We start from the raw sequence: 18,532 nt of genomic DNA on the forward strand, positions 1-18,532 counted from the left end.
GTCAGAGAATGGATTTGAATCCCTGTTGTCTGATTCCAACACCATTGCTTTTTTCCACTCTACCTCTTCTAGAGTTATGTCCTTTTCATAGATTCACAGAATTTTAGGTATGGCAGGAACCTTGGAGATAAGTACACTCCAACATTGTCCTTTTATGTATGAGATACATATAGAAAGGTGAAATAATTTGGCTAAACCCATATAGCTAGTTAGTTCCAGAATAGAGACTAAAATGTAGCACTCATTACTCAAAGGTTAATGTTCTCAGTACTACACTACATTGCCTCTCTTCTTGTAATTTATTTTTAAATACATTTTAAAAATTCTGAACTTAAATACTATAAAACCTACCCATAACTATATGCAAAACAGAATGAAAGAAGAGGTTTCTGTATTATAATTATAGTATCACTCAAGGAATTGTGTCTTTATCTTTAATATTCATTTTGAAATGTCACAATTGGAAAAGTGGAGATGATACAGAAGACAATAGAAGGTTTTGACCTTTAGAGCCATTTCTTTTTTTTAGAATGTAATCAGGACACTTGAGTACTAAGTATACTCACATTTTTCATTTCATTATCATCATTGCTCTTCCAAGATAAAGTTGCAAAGCATATTACTTATGTTACCTCACTTGATCTTCTTGTTGACATGTTCTTTTATATGACTTCACACATTACTTCATACATGTTTGTTTTTATTTCCCTCATGGCAGGAACTGTATTTCCTAGTTATTTTCTTTGTTCCGGTAGGTCCTTTTATAGTGCATTCCCAGAGTAGGAGCTCATTGAAGGCTTGTTGACATCCTTGTTGTTCTCCTGCAAGTATATCATAGCTTACATTTATAGAGTGCTGTACAATTTACAAAGGGCTGTTTGGTGTTCAGAGCCCTTTACAACCCGGCCCTTCTTTCTCTTCTAGTCTTCTTACATCTTACTTCCCCCACCCTAACTCTCACTATGTGATCCAGTGACACTGACTGCCTCGCTCTTTCTTGAAGAGGTCACTTTATCTCCAGATTCCAGGCATTTTCATTGGCTGCCTGCCCATATCTGGAATGTTCTCCCTCCTCAACTCAGCCTCCTAACTCCTGGTTTCCTTTAAATCTCAGCTAAATTCCCATGCTCTTCAAGAAGACTTTATTGATCTCCCATAACAATAGTTCCTTCCCTCTATTATCTCCAATTTATTCTTTATATAGATAGTTGTTTGCATGTTGTTTCTACCATTAGACTGTAAACTCCTTGAGCAGAGACTGTCTTTTGCCTTTCATTGTATTCCCAGCACTTAACACAGTGCCTAGAACATATTAGTTGCTGAATAAATGCTTTTTGACTGATTCACTGACCAATTCTCATTCGATCACCACAGAAAGTTTATGAGGTAGTTTATATTAATATTATCCTCATTTTATAGATGAGAAACAGACTCAGAGAGGTCAGTCAACTTACCCAAGTTCACATGGTATAGTGAAATTAGAGACTTTTTTTTTATAACGGGCTTATTAATTAGCACACTGCTTGACAGACTATGCTTAAAAATGCTTATTTTCTTCCTTTTTCTGATCCAAAAGTGCTATTTCCATTATTCCATACTGCCTTTTATGATTTCATTACTACTAATAGTAATATATACACATAATAGGGTAATCATTTTGTTCCCCCAAATTTTTGTAAATAAATGCTAAGATTCCAAAGACCTTCTGCTATATATACATTTATGGGATGCTTCCTTTACTCATCAGAAAGGTTAGTGTAGACTGAAATGCTGTTTTCAACTAAATTTATCAGTTTCTTTTTTTAAAAAATCAACATTGTTTGCCACAAAATAATAATATTAGAGGTAATTTCCTGCTTTTATAGGTTTCTACAACTGCTAGCAACTTGTTATGCAAATGTGGGTATTTAATTACAGTTTCATTCCAGTATCATAATTACAGTTTTCTCATTAGCAAATAATCTCCCTACCTTTGGTGTCTACTAGTTAGCTAAAAGGATCTATATTTAATGATTAATTGTAACATTTTTTTTTAAAAAAAGATTAGCTATTTTTAAAAGCATAATTTCTATTTTTTCTCTGCAATGGTGACTTCTCTACCAGGAATATTTTAAGAAAATAAATGACCCATTTTAATGACTTCTATGGCTAATAAATTAAACAATTCATGTGATATTAAAGACTTTTCACTTTAAACCAGTACATATATATGTGTACATATGTAAGTATTCACATATATACACACATACATATACCTACACATATGTTAGCTGTACCTGTCATTTTATCATTAATAGTTGCTTCTTAGGTTTTACTTGATCTTTCCCTGGAAAAGAATTCCACTTTGCTTATCATTTTATTAGTAGATAACTATTTCCAATGAAAAAAACCATTCTGATCTTCAATATCTTTGTAGTCATGTGAACACTGTACTTTATGAAGAAAACTAAAGATCTATAGGAGGTTCCATGAAGTACATTTCTTTTTGTCCGATTTTGTTTCTGAAGGGTTTGGGGACATCCATCCATTTTCTGATCCTTTATATTTGATCAAGGTAAGCTTAATAATAATGATGATGATGATGATGATAATAATAATAATGATAATAAATGCTTATATTGGATTGGAATTCCCTTCTTTTGATATTGATCTCTGTTGAAGTTGAGCCTGTCTTGTCAGGAGAGGCTTAGAAAGAGAACTGGATTATGATTCAGAATGTTTGGGTTCAAATCACCTCTCTATCTATATGAACTTAATTTCTCATAGACTTCTCTTTCTTCCTTTGAAATGAAGTAGTTAGATTATCTTTAAGATCCCTGCTCGCTCTATATCATATGGCCTGAGCTACAGACACTGGTTAATGAGTGCTTTGTCCCAATACACTACTGTCATGTTGTCACCCCCAAGAGTCTACTCTTCTGCATACATTTTGTCATATGAAAATGTCTTGATATTTTAAATGTTTTTTTGATGGTGAATTAATAAAAATAAAAGGACTCTCAGCTCCTTATAAAATGACAAATTTTTATAGAAATTTTGCATTTTGGAGCAGTAACTTGTGGTTTAGGGAGGTAGGAAGTATTATTGGAAGAACAAGGAAAACTCACTAGTTAGCTTTTTTCTTCATGCTGTGCAAAACTCAAGTTTTATGTGCTATGTGGCAGGACAGGCTGGGACATACATATATTCACATGCGCTCAATCATGCAGTGAAACTCAATATGTTCTATCAGTTTTGTACCAGGAGTCTGTCAAACCTCAGAATACTAAAATTCCTAATCCTGTTTTCTCAAGTGCTTTTTACTCTGTTGGTATGCTTTGCTTAAATTTTAAATACTTCTCGCAAGCATGTCAGTCATCTAAACAGTTTTTGCTATATATGTGGTAAGTTAACTTGTAAATCTCACTTCAGCTTTACTCTAAAAGAGATAAGGAAGCATATAAACTCTATCTTGGTTGAATAATTCATGGTCGGGGCAGAGCTTGAGCCCCTCACATCTACTAAATTGTTTGTACTAAGACTCCTATCTGGCTGGATACATGGATCTCATTACAGACCCATTTATGATTCCTCTGATAGGGAAAGAACAAGAAGCTCTTTCAGTAGGTTGTTGGTTTTGGTTAATGAATTGGGATAGGGTCGCAAAATCCAAATCTACCATCAGCTATAAAACCTGTTTCACCCAGTGAAGGACTACCTGTCCCCAACAACCAGACACATAGAATTTAGATGAAGAAGATAATACAGATAGCAAAAACAAGGCTCAGCATGATAAGAAAGGAGCCCAGAAAATTAACCTTTCTGTCCCTAGATCTTCACTTACAAATTCAAGATGAAGTAAATGGCCTTTTTTTGTTGTTAAAAAATCAAGCTAAATTTATCTACTAGAAGGAAAGTATGGAATCTCTTGGAAGAAGATAGCCAAACATGTTCAAAACAGGAAACTGCTCTTGAAAAGTATCAAGTATGATGGATATATTTATAGGGATCTGAAAGTAATTGGTCATTGTAATGCTAGAATCATAACTTGGATATAATAAATATACTGTTGCTACATTTGTGAACAGGGAAGCAGAGATTTTTTTTTAAATCTATAATTCTAAGCAACACTGGTCTCAAAAGAAAGAAATGGCTCAAGAAAAAAACAAACAACTTTCCACTGTTGCATATTAGACTTTGTTTAATGAAAAAATGTAATTAAAGTAATGGTAAAAGTTTTTTTATCTGAAAAATAAATGTTCAATAGTCAGTAAAACTGAAATCAATGACTAGATATTTGTGGGTCTTCAAATAAGGGAAATGATAAAATTCAATTTGAATGAAGTTGAAAGAGCTTCACAGAAGTCATTTTTCAGAGGGATAAAAATGTTTTGGGTTCAGTACAAGGCAGAAAACTATCAAGAAATTGTCAGTGATCTCAAAACTATAAAGTTACAGGTTCTTGGAGATACATTTGGACTTCTTGGAAAGCATACATGCAGTAGGTGATAAGCACAGGTCATTTTTTTCTTCCAAAAGTTAATAAATTATGTGTCTTTTGACTTGGTGATAATATTACTAACCCTATACCTACTTCCAAAAAGATCAAAGAAAGAAGAAAAAGTCCTATATGTACAAAAACATTAATAGCATCTCTTTTTATAGTTGTAAAGAATTGGAAACTAAGGGAGTGCCTATCACTTGGAATGGCTGAACAAGTTTTGGTATAGGAATGTATACCACCTTACTATCATGCTATAAGAAATGATTAACAGGATAGTTTCAGAGACACCTGGGAAAATTGGTAGGGAATGATGCAGAGTAAATAATGCAGAATGAAGAGGAAAAAAAATTATATTATGCCATCAATGATGTAATGAGAACAATTTTGCAAGATTTGACAACTCTTATCAACAAAATAATTTACTATGATTCCAAAAGACTGATAAAGTAGAACACTATCCACCTCCTAAAAGAGAGATTATGTACTAATATGCAAGATAAGAAATGTATTGTTGGATGTAACCCCAGTGTGGCGATTTATATTGCTCAACTGCACTTAGATGACACAAAAGTTCTATATTTCTTTTTTAAGTGGTTGGTAGCAAGTGGAAGGGAGGAAAGAATGCTTGACAAGTGAAGAAAAATTAGATTTATATGAAAAAAAATAATTTCCACAATGGAAAAGTAATAAAGGACAGGTAAAGACCCAACATGCTGACTGATTGCTGTTGGACACTGAGAAGTGACGTTTCCACATCAGGAAATTAGGTAAGAACCAAAAAAAGCATAATTTTGTTTAGTGAAAAAAAATTTAGTATATAAAATGGATTTAATATATAAAGTGGATTCCCCTGAAAACAATGTAGAGCATCTGAATCCATCCACTTATTCAACACAAAAGGTTGTAAAGTTCATCTAATTTCATATACATGACAGAAAAACCAGGACTTTTTTGGGTTATTTAGCACTACCCATACTTGAAAATTATGTCATGGGATTTTTTGTAGTCAATAGAATATCTCTGAATACTACTGGTATGTTTTTCATTTATTGTAGCTTCTTGGTTCTGTGATCTATTATCTTTCCCTGTTCATTATTATTTGTGTTGTTGTTGTTTTTTTCTTTGAATAAGAAATGGCAGTAAAGATTATTTGGAGTTGTGCGGACAAATTTTCCAAAATCCTCTGTCCTTTCTTTTACTTTTCATATTGGCCCTAGCTTTCATGGACTACATCAAAATAATGTCTAAAGTTAAGCGCTATTGGGTGTAGCTCTGCCTCTCTTTGTGGTCCTGATCATCATTCTTCAAGATTGTCTACTTCCAAGACCCTCCTTAAGTCTATCATTTTCTCATTTGCTATAAAATTCTCAGTTGAAACTATTTTTCTATATTCTGTTTTGTCCTTTTTAGGATAAGTGGGTTATAAACTTCTCCCTTGCACTTGAGTTATAATGTTTCATTAGTAAAGTCTACAGTTCCCTCTACTGGCTTTGTTTGGAGAACTACAGATTTAACACCCAGATTCAGAGTACTGATTTTTAGAACCTGAGTCATAGAATATTATTATAGTCTTATGATAGCTCTAAACTGATGATAGTGATATATCTTTGAAACCAGAAGCTTATATGTATCAGTCTATATATGATCAATCTATACTTTCTTCTTCAAGTTAGGTAAAACTTTAAAGAACATATACACCATGGAAGGAAAAAAAAATCAGTAATTCCACCAAGCAACCAAGCATTTATTAAGTGCATAAGATGAACCTCCACTGTGGTCAGCTCTGGGTGCACAAATGGGAAAAGAAAGGTTGTCTTTGTGCTAAAGGAACTTATATTGTAATGGAGGAAAACTACACTTAGAGTAGAATGGGGGCGGGGCTGAGAAAGGTGTTTTAAGCCAAAAAATCAGAGAGGTGGTAAATTTATAAGACTGTCACCTAGCATATTATATTATAAGTAGCTGGAACTTTAAAATATTTTTAATTGTATGGACTTCTGAATGTTATTGGGATGCCAATGTGACATCACTATCACATGCAAAATAATAATAGCTAGCATTCAGAGTGCTTTAAGGTTTGCAAAACGCTGTACAAATATCTCATTTGATCTTCATGACTACATTGGGAGATAAGTGCTCTTATTATCCCCTTTTTACAGATGAAGGAATTAATAGCAGACAGAAGTTAGGAGACTTGCCCAAGGTCACACAGTTAATAAGTGTCTGAGGCTGAACTTGAACTCAGGTCTTCTCCACTCTATCTCCTGTGCTACCTAGCTACCTCCTGAAAAATAATGAATAGGATCAGACACTATACTTGTAAATCATTTCATTATTAGATTCTACCTTGAGTTCAGGGACTTTGACTTGAAAAGTTTGCTTTATTCTTGCCTCTGTCTCTCTCACTCTCCATAGCATCCTCACTTCTCCCACACACCTTAGTTAAATCTTTTAAAATGAAATAAATTTATAGATTCATGACTTTGTGTTGCTTAGCCAGAGAATGTAAGAGCTTGGCCAGGTAGTCCAGTATCTTCAGGATCTATGAAGGCAAAGGCATGATTCCTCCCCACAAAAACACAAACAAGGGCATCTAGGTGGCGCAGTGGATAGAGCACCAGCCCTGGATTCAGGAGGACCTGAGTTCAAATCTGGCCTCAGACACTTTACACACTTACTAGCTGTGTGACCCTGGGCAAGTCACTTAACCCCAATCGCCTCACCAAAAAAAAAAAAAGTTAAAAAAAAAACACAAACAAACAAAAACCAACCATCACTGGACCAACCTCCAGGAATTTCTGATCACAACAGAACTGTAAGCCATCTTGTGAAGACCTGACTACTCCAACCTGTTTGCCTTTGGTTCTTAATTCCTATTCCATTCATGTGCTTGCTTACTCAGTACTCACTGGACCCACTGAGGGGTTGTGACATCTCGTTCTGATTTTTGCCCTGATTTCAGTCACCTGGCTTTGTCTTTCCTCTATAGGACGTACTCCTGCATCTGCAGACTTTCTCTGCCATAACATAGAAACCTCTCCTGCAGGGAAGCTTCACTCACTTGAATGGAAGTACATTCCATGTCTGCAGGCTCTCCCTCAGGTTGGATGTCTCCTCCTTCCAGAACCTCTCTTTTAAAATGGATGCCCAGACCAACCATGTCTTAATTCCTCTCGAGGCTATGCTCCTGACTCTCTACCATACCTGGGACCTTCATCTCTTCCTTTCCCAGATCTCTTCAACTTCCCTTTAGGTGTTGTCCTCCCCCAGAATGTAAGCACCTCAAAGGTATAGGGGACTGTCTTTTCTGCTTATATTTGTATTTCCAGTGCTTACCACAGTGCATGGAATGTTGTAAGTGATTAATGAATACTCGTTGATTTGACATTGCCATAAAAATAGAGACTATATGTGGAGAAGCAGATGGATGGCACAGTAGTGGATGGAGCACTGGGCTTGGAGTCAGGAAGACGCCTCACTGTGTGCCTTAGGCAAGTCACTTCAGTTTGCCTCAGTTTCCACATCTGTAAAATGGGGATAATAATAGCACCTACTTCCCAGGGTTGTTGTGAAGATCAAATGAGATAATAATTGTAAAGCACTTAGTACCATGCCTGACACAGAAGAAGCACTATGTAAATGTTAGCTATGAGGAAGAGGAGGAGGACTGTAGATTAACTTTTTATGTTCACTTTGCTGTAGTGAGAAATAACCTAAGCATTTACGCACTCACATTATATGATCATGGGTCAAGACTGAAGCAAATAATAGCTAGAAGCTGTTTGGTGTGTAAAATAGAAATGAGGAAAATGGATAAAAATTTTATAAGAATATGATTAGAGAATAGTAGGTCATGTGAAAATTATCTCAGGGCTTTAATTGAACATAGCTTTAATATAGTGACATGATGGTTAAGAACCCTCGTGTAGTCTTAGTTGTCAGTAATGAAATTTGGGTGTTTGGGTCATGACAGTAAATAGCCCCACTAATATAACTGTAAGATGAGAAAATGGCAAGGAAGCAGCTCTTAGCAAAAGCTTCCTTAATTAAGTAGTCAACATCTGGCATCTCATAGGCATTTTTCTGATGGGGAAAAATTAAGCTCAAAGTTGTTTTTACCATGGAATGCTCTTTGGGCAGAGTTCAAATTGCAAAATATGTTGCATTCCACAGAATGGTCTCTACTCTACAAAAATGGTAGCAATAGAAAGTATATGACTAGCTAGTCACCTTGTACCAGCAGTAAAATTGGCAACATTGTTATATGACATAAGGTAATAATTGTAATATGTTAATTCCATTTGTTTAGTGCTTTGCAGTCTAACAAGAACTTTCATGTTTATACATCTACCCATTATATTCACAGACACAGATACACATGAGGCAGTATGGATAGAGAGCTGGACTTGGTGTCAGGAAGACCTGGGTTCAGATCCCATCTCTGGCACATATTGGCTATGTGACCCTGAGGAAAGCATATAATCTTTACAGACCTACATCAGTAAAGGGAGTTGCCTCATCTCTCTACCACCGAAATCACAAACTCAGTTCCTTTCCTCTAGCTAAGAGTACACCCTTTCATAGACACATAGGTCTGGCAAAGTGCCCGGGGCCTTTTTTGTTTGTTTGGGGTTTTTTTGCCCTGGTTAACAAGCCCAAGTTTAAAGTACTTTTGTAGTACCGATTTATCTAATAATAGTGAATAGAGGGGAAAAAAAGGACCAAATCTTGAAGAACAACTCAAATCCATTTAGGACTTTCCCTAACCCTTAAATGATTTTAAAAGAGTGAGTAGTTGGTAACTTGTGCCTCAGTATATCCTCCCCACTACATGAGTATAAGTTTCCTGAGGGCAGGAGACAGTTTATTAACTAAAGTTTGCATCCTACCCAGGCATAGCATATCTGTACTGAAATAAGTGGCAGTTGGATTGAAAAACTAAAATGAGTTAAATATAACTTGGTTTATTTCAGAAATTCCAGTAGTAGAATATCTTAATGGGGGTGGGCAATTATCTGTGGCTACATGTTATTTTCCAGCCCCTACAGAATGTAAACCCCTTAAAGGGTTTGCATTTTGTCTTTGGATCCCCAGCACCCAACATGGGACCAAACACATAGAAAGCATTTAATAAGTGTTGGCTGAACTGAATAAGACTAAATAGCCTACATATTACTATCATTTGAACCTTTGATGCAGGGTAGTCTCATTTTTTCCTTTACAGATGGCACATTTTTAGGTGATATGACTTAATAACTCTTTCTGTCTTAAGTTCTAAGTAACAAAGTCATGGATTTGTAAAAAAGGAATTCTAGGTCATGGGAATTCCACTTTCCTCTACTTTTCCTTCAGTGAGCAATTTTCAATCCTTTTCCAAAGCTAAGTATTTCTCAAAGTGTCTGCAATTAGGCAAGGCTCGTTTAAAGCACAGTCTTTCATTGTTCTGTGGGATTGCTTAATTGATGTGAGTTCATCTGACTTAAGATGTTCTCTTGAAGGTTCATTGCCCCCATGACTCATAGGGGCTTCTAATACTCTAGGATTTCATTAAAGTAGATATCCTTAGAGCCTATGCCATGAAAATACCCTACAGGTGAGATTGCTTATAACGGTGCTTTGAGAATTTCAATAACTGAAGCCCCCTGGATAAGATTGAAAATGGATTTCTCTTATACTGTCTTCCACTTTATAGTAAATAATCTTATTTCAAAGTTGTAGTGCATAAAGAGGGCTATATTTTTGTAGGTTACAAAAAGAAAAGGGGGGAAATGGATCATTTGTCATTATTTTAAAAGAGAAAATTTAACACTTATACCTTCCCGATGCCCAAGAGAGAAGCAGCTGTTGGCCTATCCTTGACTTGACTGAAACAAGATCAACTAAGCAATAAAAGGCACCCATTGATATGGGCAGAACATGTCATGGAGCATTGAGTAATTTCATGGACCATTGAGAAGCCAAACCCATAATCAGGACTCATTGGTTGCATAGTGGTTCTCCTGAATGAAGCATAAGATAGAGAGAAAGTCTAATTTGAACACTGCCTACTGTGTATAACAGGCAGTTTGCTTTGTGGATTTTCAATTTTTTCTCTTCTCTCCTCTTCAAAGTGTTTAGGACATGGTCAGTGCAAAACACCTCCTGCTGAAAATTGCAATGGATACGCTATTTCAGATAGGGGGAAAAAATGACTCTGAACGAATTGCAATCTGCTTCAGTTACGTTCGTACTCAAATTTAACTGACACGCACACCACAAAGCATTCAACTGGACTACAGAATGAGATCAAAGAGCATTCTTTTATAGTTTGCCACAATTAAGCTGTTGCAGCTGCCTGACAGCTTGCATTATCATACTAACTTTCACACCCTCACTAAATAAATGCCAAGCAAAGGGGAGAATGAGAGTGATGTAAATGACTCAGAAAGGAAATAGATATTTGTCTTGATCTGTGAATCACATGGCTATAACCTAATATTAATTTGTTTTTGGACTGCTAGCCTTATGAGGATGTGATTCTTTTAGGTGACATGTCATTTGCAGAATTGTACATGTTTCATTTATTACTGTCTTCAGGAAGGCTAGTAGCTGAAGTGATGATGTAAATGATAAGCAGCCATAATTTCTTTTGACGAATCACAGCTCCACTCTAGACTTGGAAGGAACTAGGGGTAATGGTCACTCAGGAAACTGTACTGGGCGGGGAGGGGCTAGGCAATTCTGTTTGGTGCCATTTTGCTAAAGCATTTGGATAAGGTATTCCGTGGGCAAGCCAGCAGAATTTATGAACCATTGATTTTTCCTTTGGTTCTCCCCCACTGGACTGTGGCTATACAAAGATGATGCTAAAATAGCAATAACAACAACAGTAGTATTTATATAGCACTTTATGGTTTGCTAACAACCCTGCAAAGGTAGGTGTTATAGATGAGGGAACTGAGGCAGACAGTGGTTAAATGATATCACAGAGTCATAAAGCTAGGAAGTGTGTAAGGAAAAATTTGAATTCATTTCTTCCTGATTCCAAGTCTATGGTCTATCTACTGCATCATGTAGCTGTTTTTAGTAGGAAATGGGACTCTAACCAGAAAAACTAGTGGTAGAGTAGAAAGAATCTACAAAATTCTTACTCACTTGAATCTGATGTTTCTTACTATGGTATGGTATGATGTTTTGTATGTTGATAGGAATTTCCAGTGTATATTAGTCAAATTTTATTGCAGTGGTGAAAACTTTTTTCTTTAAGGGTCAGAACAATTTGGAAACTTAAGTTTATTTGTACTTTTGTGACTGCTCTATCCATGTTTCATGCTTTTAGCTGACAGCATCAGAAGCTAATTCCTAGATCATGTCAAATGTCAGAAGTTAGGAGATTCACTACAGTGGCAATTTCAAGAGGCACCTGGAGCTCCATTGCTTGCTCCCCCTAATTCTTTGGGTTTGGGTTATGTTTGTTTGTTTGTTTGGTTGGTTGGTTTTTTGGGGGTTTTTTGTTTTGTTTTTGCGGGGCAGTGAGGGTTAAGTGACTTGCCCAGGGTCACACAACTAGTAAGTGTCAAGGGTCTGAGGCCGGATTTGAACTCAGGTTCTCCTGAATCCGGGGCCGGTGCTCTATCTACTGCACACCTAACTGCCCCGTTTTTTGTTTGTTTTTGCTCCCCCTAATTCTTAATGATATATTTCAAGTTATCCGTTTTCTGGAGATCAATAGGAACAGCCCCTTGTTATCAGAATGTGACTGGGGGTCGTAACTTGAGAAGGAATCATAGGTGTTAAAAAGAAATGGGATTTCTGGTAGTCTACTTTCTTTGCTTTTTTTCCCCTCTTATCTTCTTAGTCTTCTTTCTTGACCTAGACAGTGTTTACATGGATGATAAGTACTGGTAACTTGAAGTATGAAAGGAAAAAAAACCCTTAAATTGTAAAATTTATATTGTCAAAGAAAGAAACCCTGAAGTTATTTTGGTGAATGGGAAGGAGATAACTTATTACCAATACTTAGCTTTATACTTAATGAAGTAACTACCTCTGTTTCCCTTCTCCCTCCCCCACACGTTATGTTTATTCATGTTTGGTATATTTGATAGGCAGCTGCTTTTGGTCAGGAAGAGCTGAGTTCGAGGCCTCCCTCTGACACATACTATAGCTTTGTGATCCTGGTCAGTAATTTAATTTCTTTGTTCCCCAGGCAACTTTCTAGAGTAAGTTACAGAGAAGTTGCCAGTTGAAAGGTGGGAGGATTTCTATACTAGGGATTTGCTTTCTACATGATGAAATAACCGGTCTCAATAAAAAGTGTTTATATATATATATATATATATATAACCATCCATACGTGTCTGTACAACTTTCTTTTCAGGGCACATAACCATCACCAACTACTTGCTGAACTATTTTCCTGGTATTGACCTTGAAAGAAGGAATGTATTTGGGTACACGGCTCTGATGAAAGCTGCAATGCAAGGTCGAATTGACTGCATCCGAGCTTTAATGTTGGCAGGTATGTGGTTATCTCTGCTTTGGTAAGGTTCTCATCTCTTGCACTCTCCACAAGGTCAGGGGAAAGCTAAAATTTTGGGGTTTATTCATAGGTATTGAGGAGAAAGCTCTAGATTTCTAAATACCAATCGTTTTGGAGAACATTTTTTTTGTGAGGTTTATTGCCACCCCAATCCAGATAAACAAAAGAAAATCCTATTAAAAATTGCAGGAGGTGTCCCAGAGCGAGTCCCTGTCTGCCACAGACCTTGACTGCCTTCCTTCATAACTATACCATGCATTATCCTCCTTCCTCAGGAATTTTTGCCCTGATCCTGTTAGCCAGAAAGCTGCTTATATCATAGGTGAGGGTCGGCAGCAATCAGTGACTTGTAGGTTGGGATTGATTGACAGTTGAATACTTCAAGGATTCAAGATTTCCTAGACTTGGGTCAAGTCAAGCACCTATTAATTACTTAGTATGTTCAGGAGCCGGAGATATAAATACAAATGGAAAGAAAAACAATCCCTGCCTTCAAGGACATTCCAATGTAATGGGAGAAGAGAAATCATAAAAGGAAGCTAAAAAGGGGGATGGAATTGAAGGGGCTACCTATGGAGGTAGCAGTGTAACCTGAGAACAGATTGACCCGGGCTGCTGCCTTAAAATGGTGGTTCCAGGAGGAAATAGTCAGAGGGAAAAGCCATAGGGATGGAAGATACTTCCATTCTGAGAAATAATGAAGAAGTGAAGTGAACTTCCAAGGAGATGGAGATGAGTCTGTTCCCTTCACCAGTGCTGATGAAGCCTCCTCTCTGTGTTAGTGGAATAGTTTTTATGAATTGCTGTGGCTGAAGAATTTTACATTTCCTATTTAAAATTTGGCTCAGCAGTCCTATAAAGGCAGGTCTTTTTAAAAGGGAATTATTGTTCATTTTAAATTCATTTATTATAATTTGATTTTGATATTCTGAATTTGACAAATGACAATACATTAGCATTTTCATTTACAAAGAACAGAAAAAGAGCACTATATATGGAACCGTGGATCTCTAATTTATACAGCTTGTTTTTTTAAAGTATGTAATAAATTTAACACAGTTTCAAAGTTGTCCTTCTTGTCTGTGTCTCCCTCAAAACTTTTTTTTAATTTAATTAATTTCTGTGCATTAAACAAAAATGCTTCAATGACCCTCTTTTTTTCTCCCTTGGTAGCAGTATCACTGCCTCTCCCCCATCCCCTATACAACTTCTTTCTCATGCCAAATAAGCATTGTCTAGTGCGCCGTGCCCCCCCCCCCAAATCATACATTGGGTATATCCAAAAATGTACAGCTCATTCTGCTCCTTGAGTTTAAACTTGTGTCTGTCAGTGGGGATAGCATGCGCAATCATTTCTAAATTCACCATGGGAATGGCCCTGGGTTCTCAAGTTATTAGTGGAGCACAAGGTCCTAATAAGATGGAAAGGCTTTGACCTTCCTTGGTATCAGCTCCTTCATCTGTAAAATGAAGGGGTTGGATTAGATAACCTCTGAGGAGGTCCCTTCTGATTCTAAATCTGTGAGTACTGGCCTGATGATTGGCTGATGAGCTGTATCTGTTCTCTGAGGACCAGCCCTCAGTAAGTTTGGAGAGACTCATTACCAAAATGTCGAGCTCCTGGTGATCAATTTTTTTGTTTCTCTGAAGACTTTCTTCTAAGATTATTATACATACCTGATGACGTGATGTATCTTTGAAATAATAATACTTGAAGGTTTGCCAAATATTTTATATATATTATATCATTTGATCATTACAACAACCCTAGCAAGTAGATGCTGTTATATAGATGAGAAAACTTATGGCAAAAGGGAGTTATTTGCTCAGGATCGTAGTTATTAAGTGTCTGAGGTAGAATTTGAACTCAGGTCTTCTTGACTCCAGGTCCAGGAGTAACTGAACCTGAATTTATAACTTTTTTTTTTTGACTAGTTGCTTCTAAAACTTTTTAGTGTATTTGTGATGGAAAGGGAAATAATGTTTTAACCCCAGCTACATTAAAACTTCTGTGTTTGAACTTTTGAGATAGATTGTCTTCTAGAAGTTGACCAAGAAAATATGATCATTGAGAGACTATAATTAGAGAATTGAAAGACACAGGAGTACTTCCATATTGAAAGTTAAGGTGAAAATACATTTTTTCCTCTAATTCATCTGTTGCGGCATTCCTTTGTGAACCTAATTTTTCTAGTCCCAGTTTCATTGTATTCAACAGGAATAGTGTTTCTTCCCACCACCACCCCCTTTAACAAATGATGTATTGTTTATCAGATTGCTCTCCCTTACCAAACTGCTTACATCTTCATAGAGTATATAACATAGAGTCACACATCAATAACTGCTTTTATCTACTCTGATCAAGCAGAACAAAGAGATATTAGAAACTTCAGAAACCCTGAAATTTAATAATAAAAAATTATAGTTCAATAAAGGATTTTCTCTCTCCAAGGTTCTGAAACTCTGATTTATTGGAACTCTGTTACTGTGGCTACTAAGGACAAACACATCAGCAATGCCAGCTGTGCTGATTATAATCCCAAGGGATGTGAAACCTTATTAATTTGATAGAATATTAATATTCCCAAAGTGACAGGTCGTTTTAAATAAGTTGTCCTGAGAAGCTGTATTCAGAGCATGATTTTATCTACATGAAAACATAACCCAGTGGTGTTACTTGTTTTTCCTCTTTAAGAAGCAGCTTTGGGTGTCTGTTTCAAACCCGAATGGCATAAACCAAGTAAGATGGAACTGTTGTGACATTTGGGGAAAACAAAGACAAAACATATTTGAATATTCATATCCATCCTACTCCATAAAGTTGATATAGATGTAGATACATGAAGAGATGTAATGATGGGTAGGGCCTAGTCACTCATATACTATCCTGCCCTCAAGTAACTCCAAATGACTTGCTTTTCATGATGCCAAATTAGACTCAGGTGAAAATCCAGATTTCTTTCTGCTTCATACCCTTATTTCCTTTGTATTTATAGACACAATGCAGCTTGCTTATAGGATTTCTTCAATAAGAACCCATATTGAACACAAAGTGGTGGAAATACAACATGTAGTAAGTCAAGTTTCACTAAGTAAAAGTGTCTTCTCCAAAGATAAGCCAGATCTCCTTTTAATCAGGAACATTCTGGGCCTAGCTTTCATTGAAAGTCACAGTGGTGAGGTCTACAAGGGTGGGCAGCAGTAAACATGGATGCTATTTTAGTGTTCATTCAGTCTTAAGGAGTCAATTACAAGACAAGCCCTTTTACATGTTAAAATTAACATGGTTGAAGGGCAGTAGCTTAGATACCAGCAGTTTTTCTAACAGGTTTCTTGGTGGTAAAAAAGATCTAGTCATTTTTTAATTTTATTTTTTTGGTGAGGCAGTTAGGGTTAAGTGACTTTCCCAGGGTCACACAGCTAGTAAGTGTCAAGTATCTGAGGCCAGATTTGAACTCAGGTCCACCTGAATCCAGGGCCGGTGCTTTATTCACTGTGCCACCTAGCTGCCCCAATCTAGTCATATTTTCAAAGAACTCATACAATAGTAGAGTCAAAATGGACCTTTACAGTTAGGCTCTCTTCTGTTATTTTCCAAATGAGGAAACTGTCTCCAAGATAGAAGTGGCTTGTCACTCATCTGGTTAGTGGAGAACCTGGACTAGTCTCTTGATTTCACCTCATTCTCTTTCTGCTTCACCCTGCCCCTGATAGAGGTAGAGGTTGACACCTTCACTGATTTCTAGATAAGGATTGTAGGAGTTAGAGCTAAGAAAGGACCTTTGAAATCATCTAGTTGAATGCCCTCATTTTAGAGATGAGGAAAATGAGGTCCCCAGGGAAGTTGAGTGGCTTGCCTAAAGTATCATACTACCCACATTCTCTGACTCCAAATCCAATTTCTCTTGCCACCAAACCATCCACGAGGACAGACAACTTTTATTAAAGACCTTAAAGGTTAGTTCTAATCAGCATTCTGGAGAGAATTCAAAAGCTCAAATCAGTGCAAAGCATTAGCCACTTTGCTAAATATAAAGACAAAAAGTGAAGCACCCCTGGTCCTTGATGAGCTTATAGTCTAGTTGTTGCTCAGTTATTCAGTCATGTCCAACTCTTGGTGATCCCATGGATTGTAGCACACCAGGCCCTTTTGTCCTCCACTATTTCTCAAATTCTGTCCAAGTTCATGTTTATTGCTTTCATGACACTATCCATCTCATCCTCTGCTGTCTCCTTTTCCTTTTCCCTTCAATCTTTCCAAACATCAGAGTCTTTTCCAAAGAGTCTCATCTTCTCATTATGTGGCCAGAGTATTTTAGCCTCACCTTCAGCTTTTGACCTTCCAGTGAATAGCCTGAATTAATTTCTTTTAAGTATTGACTGATTTGATCTCTTTACTGTCCAAGGGACTCTCAAAAGTCTTCTCCAGCACCTCAGTTCAAAAGCCTCAATTCCATAGCACTCAGCTTTCTTTATAGTCCAGCTTTCACAGCCATACATTGCTACTGGAAAAATCATAGCCTTGACTATGCAGACCTTTGTGAGCAAGATGATGTCTGCTTCTTAGTATGCTGAACAGATTTGCTGTATCTTTCCTTCCAAGGAGCAAGTTTTTTTTTTTTTATTTCATAGCTGTAGTCACTGTCTGCAATGATCTTTGAGCCCAAGAATATAAAATCTAACATTGCTTCCATTTCTTTTCCCTCTATTTGCCAAGATGTGTGATGGGACCAGTTGTCAGGATCTTAGGATTTCTTTTTTTTGGTTTTGGGTTTTGGTTTGGTTTTTTTTTTTGATGTTAGGTTTCAAGCCAGCTTTTACACTCTTTTCTTTCACAGCTAATGCAGTTATAAATTAGGAGATAGTGTATGCGCTCTGTCTCAGAAAAAAATGTCAATCCAGTTGGGATTAAAGGGTTTAGCACACATTTTGATTCTTATTCTTGAACGCAGAGTATGAACCAAAATTTCTCTCTATGATCGACTCCAGTAGGAGGCAGTATTGGCTTGGTCCTCATTTTTCATGGCACTACAAAGTCTGTCTAGTATGGATTCTTGAGTGGGACGGACAGTAGTTGAATGATGACAAGGAAGGAAGATAAACCACTGAGCAAACCTTTCTCCATTTTCCCTCCATCCCATTATTTTAATGCAGTTGATGGATTAAAATAGACATCCAGAGCACCTTTGAAAGGGGGAAAAGTAAAAAAATGTAGCTGTAAGATTGGTGGGTATTGTATATGTAACTGGCTGGATGTAAGTCCAGTAGATTCAGAGTCATAAGACTTGGTATAAGCCATGGTTCTATCATTTACTAGTTGTGTTTTGGGGGTAAATCACTTTATTTCTCTGGGCCTCAGTTTCCTCACCTGAAAAACTGTAGATGTGCTAGAAGAGAATCCAGATTTTCTTCTCAGTCACAGAATCATAAAATGTTGAAATTTTTCTGAGCCTCGCCTTTTTTTTTTTTGAAAGAGTAGTAATTGGAGTTAGAAAACCTGACTCACCTACTTACAAGGTATATAGAGT

At 36.7% G+C, this 18,532-nt stretch overlaps 1 protein-coding gene across 1 annotated transcript in view; it reads left to right on the forward strand.

Annotated features, from left to right (window-relative positions):
- Nucleotides 1-18,532, forward strand: part of ANKRD33B (ankyrin repeat domain 33B) — a 117,168-nt gene that overhangs the window by 85,277 nt on the left and 13,359 nt on the right. The window contains exon 3 of the mRNA XM_043965451.1: nucleotides 12,843-12,983. Coding sequence (XP_043821386.1) covers nucleotides 12,843-12,983 — 141 coding nt within the window. The remainder of the gene's footprint in view (nucleotides 1-12,842; nucleotides 12,984-18,532) is intronic.

The sequence above is a fragment of the Dromiciops gliroides genome, chromosome 1 (genome assembly GCF_019393635.1).
Source record: "Dromiciops gliroides isolate mDroGli1 chromosome 1, mDroGli1.pri, whole genome shotgun sequence".
Classification (NCBI taxonomy): Eukaryota; Metazoa; Chordata; class Mammalia; order Microbiotheria; family Microbiotheriidae; genus Dromiciops; species Dromiciops gliroides.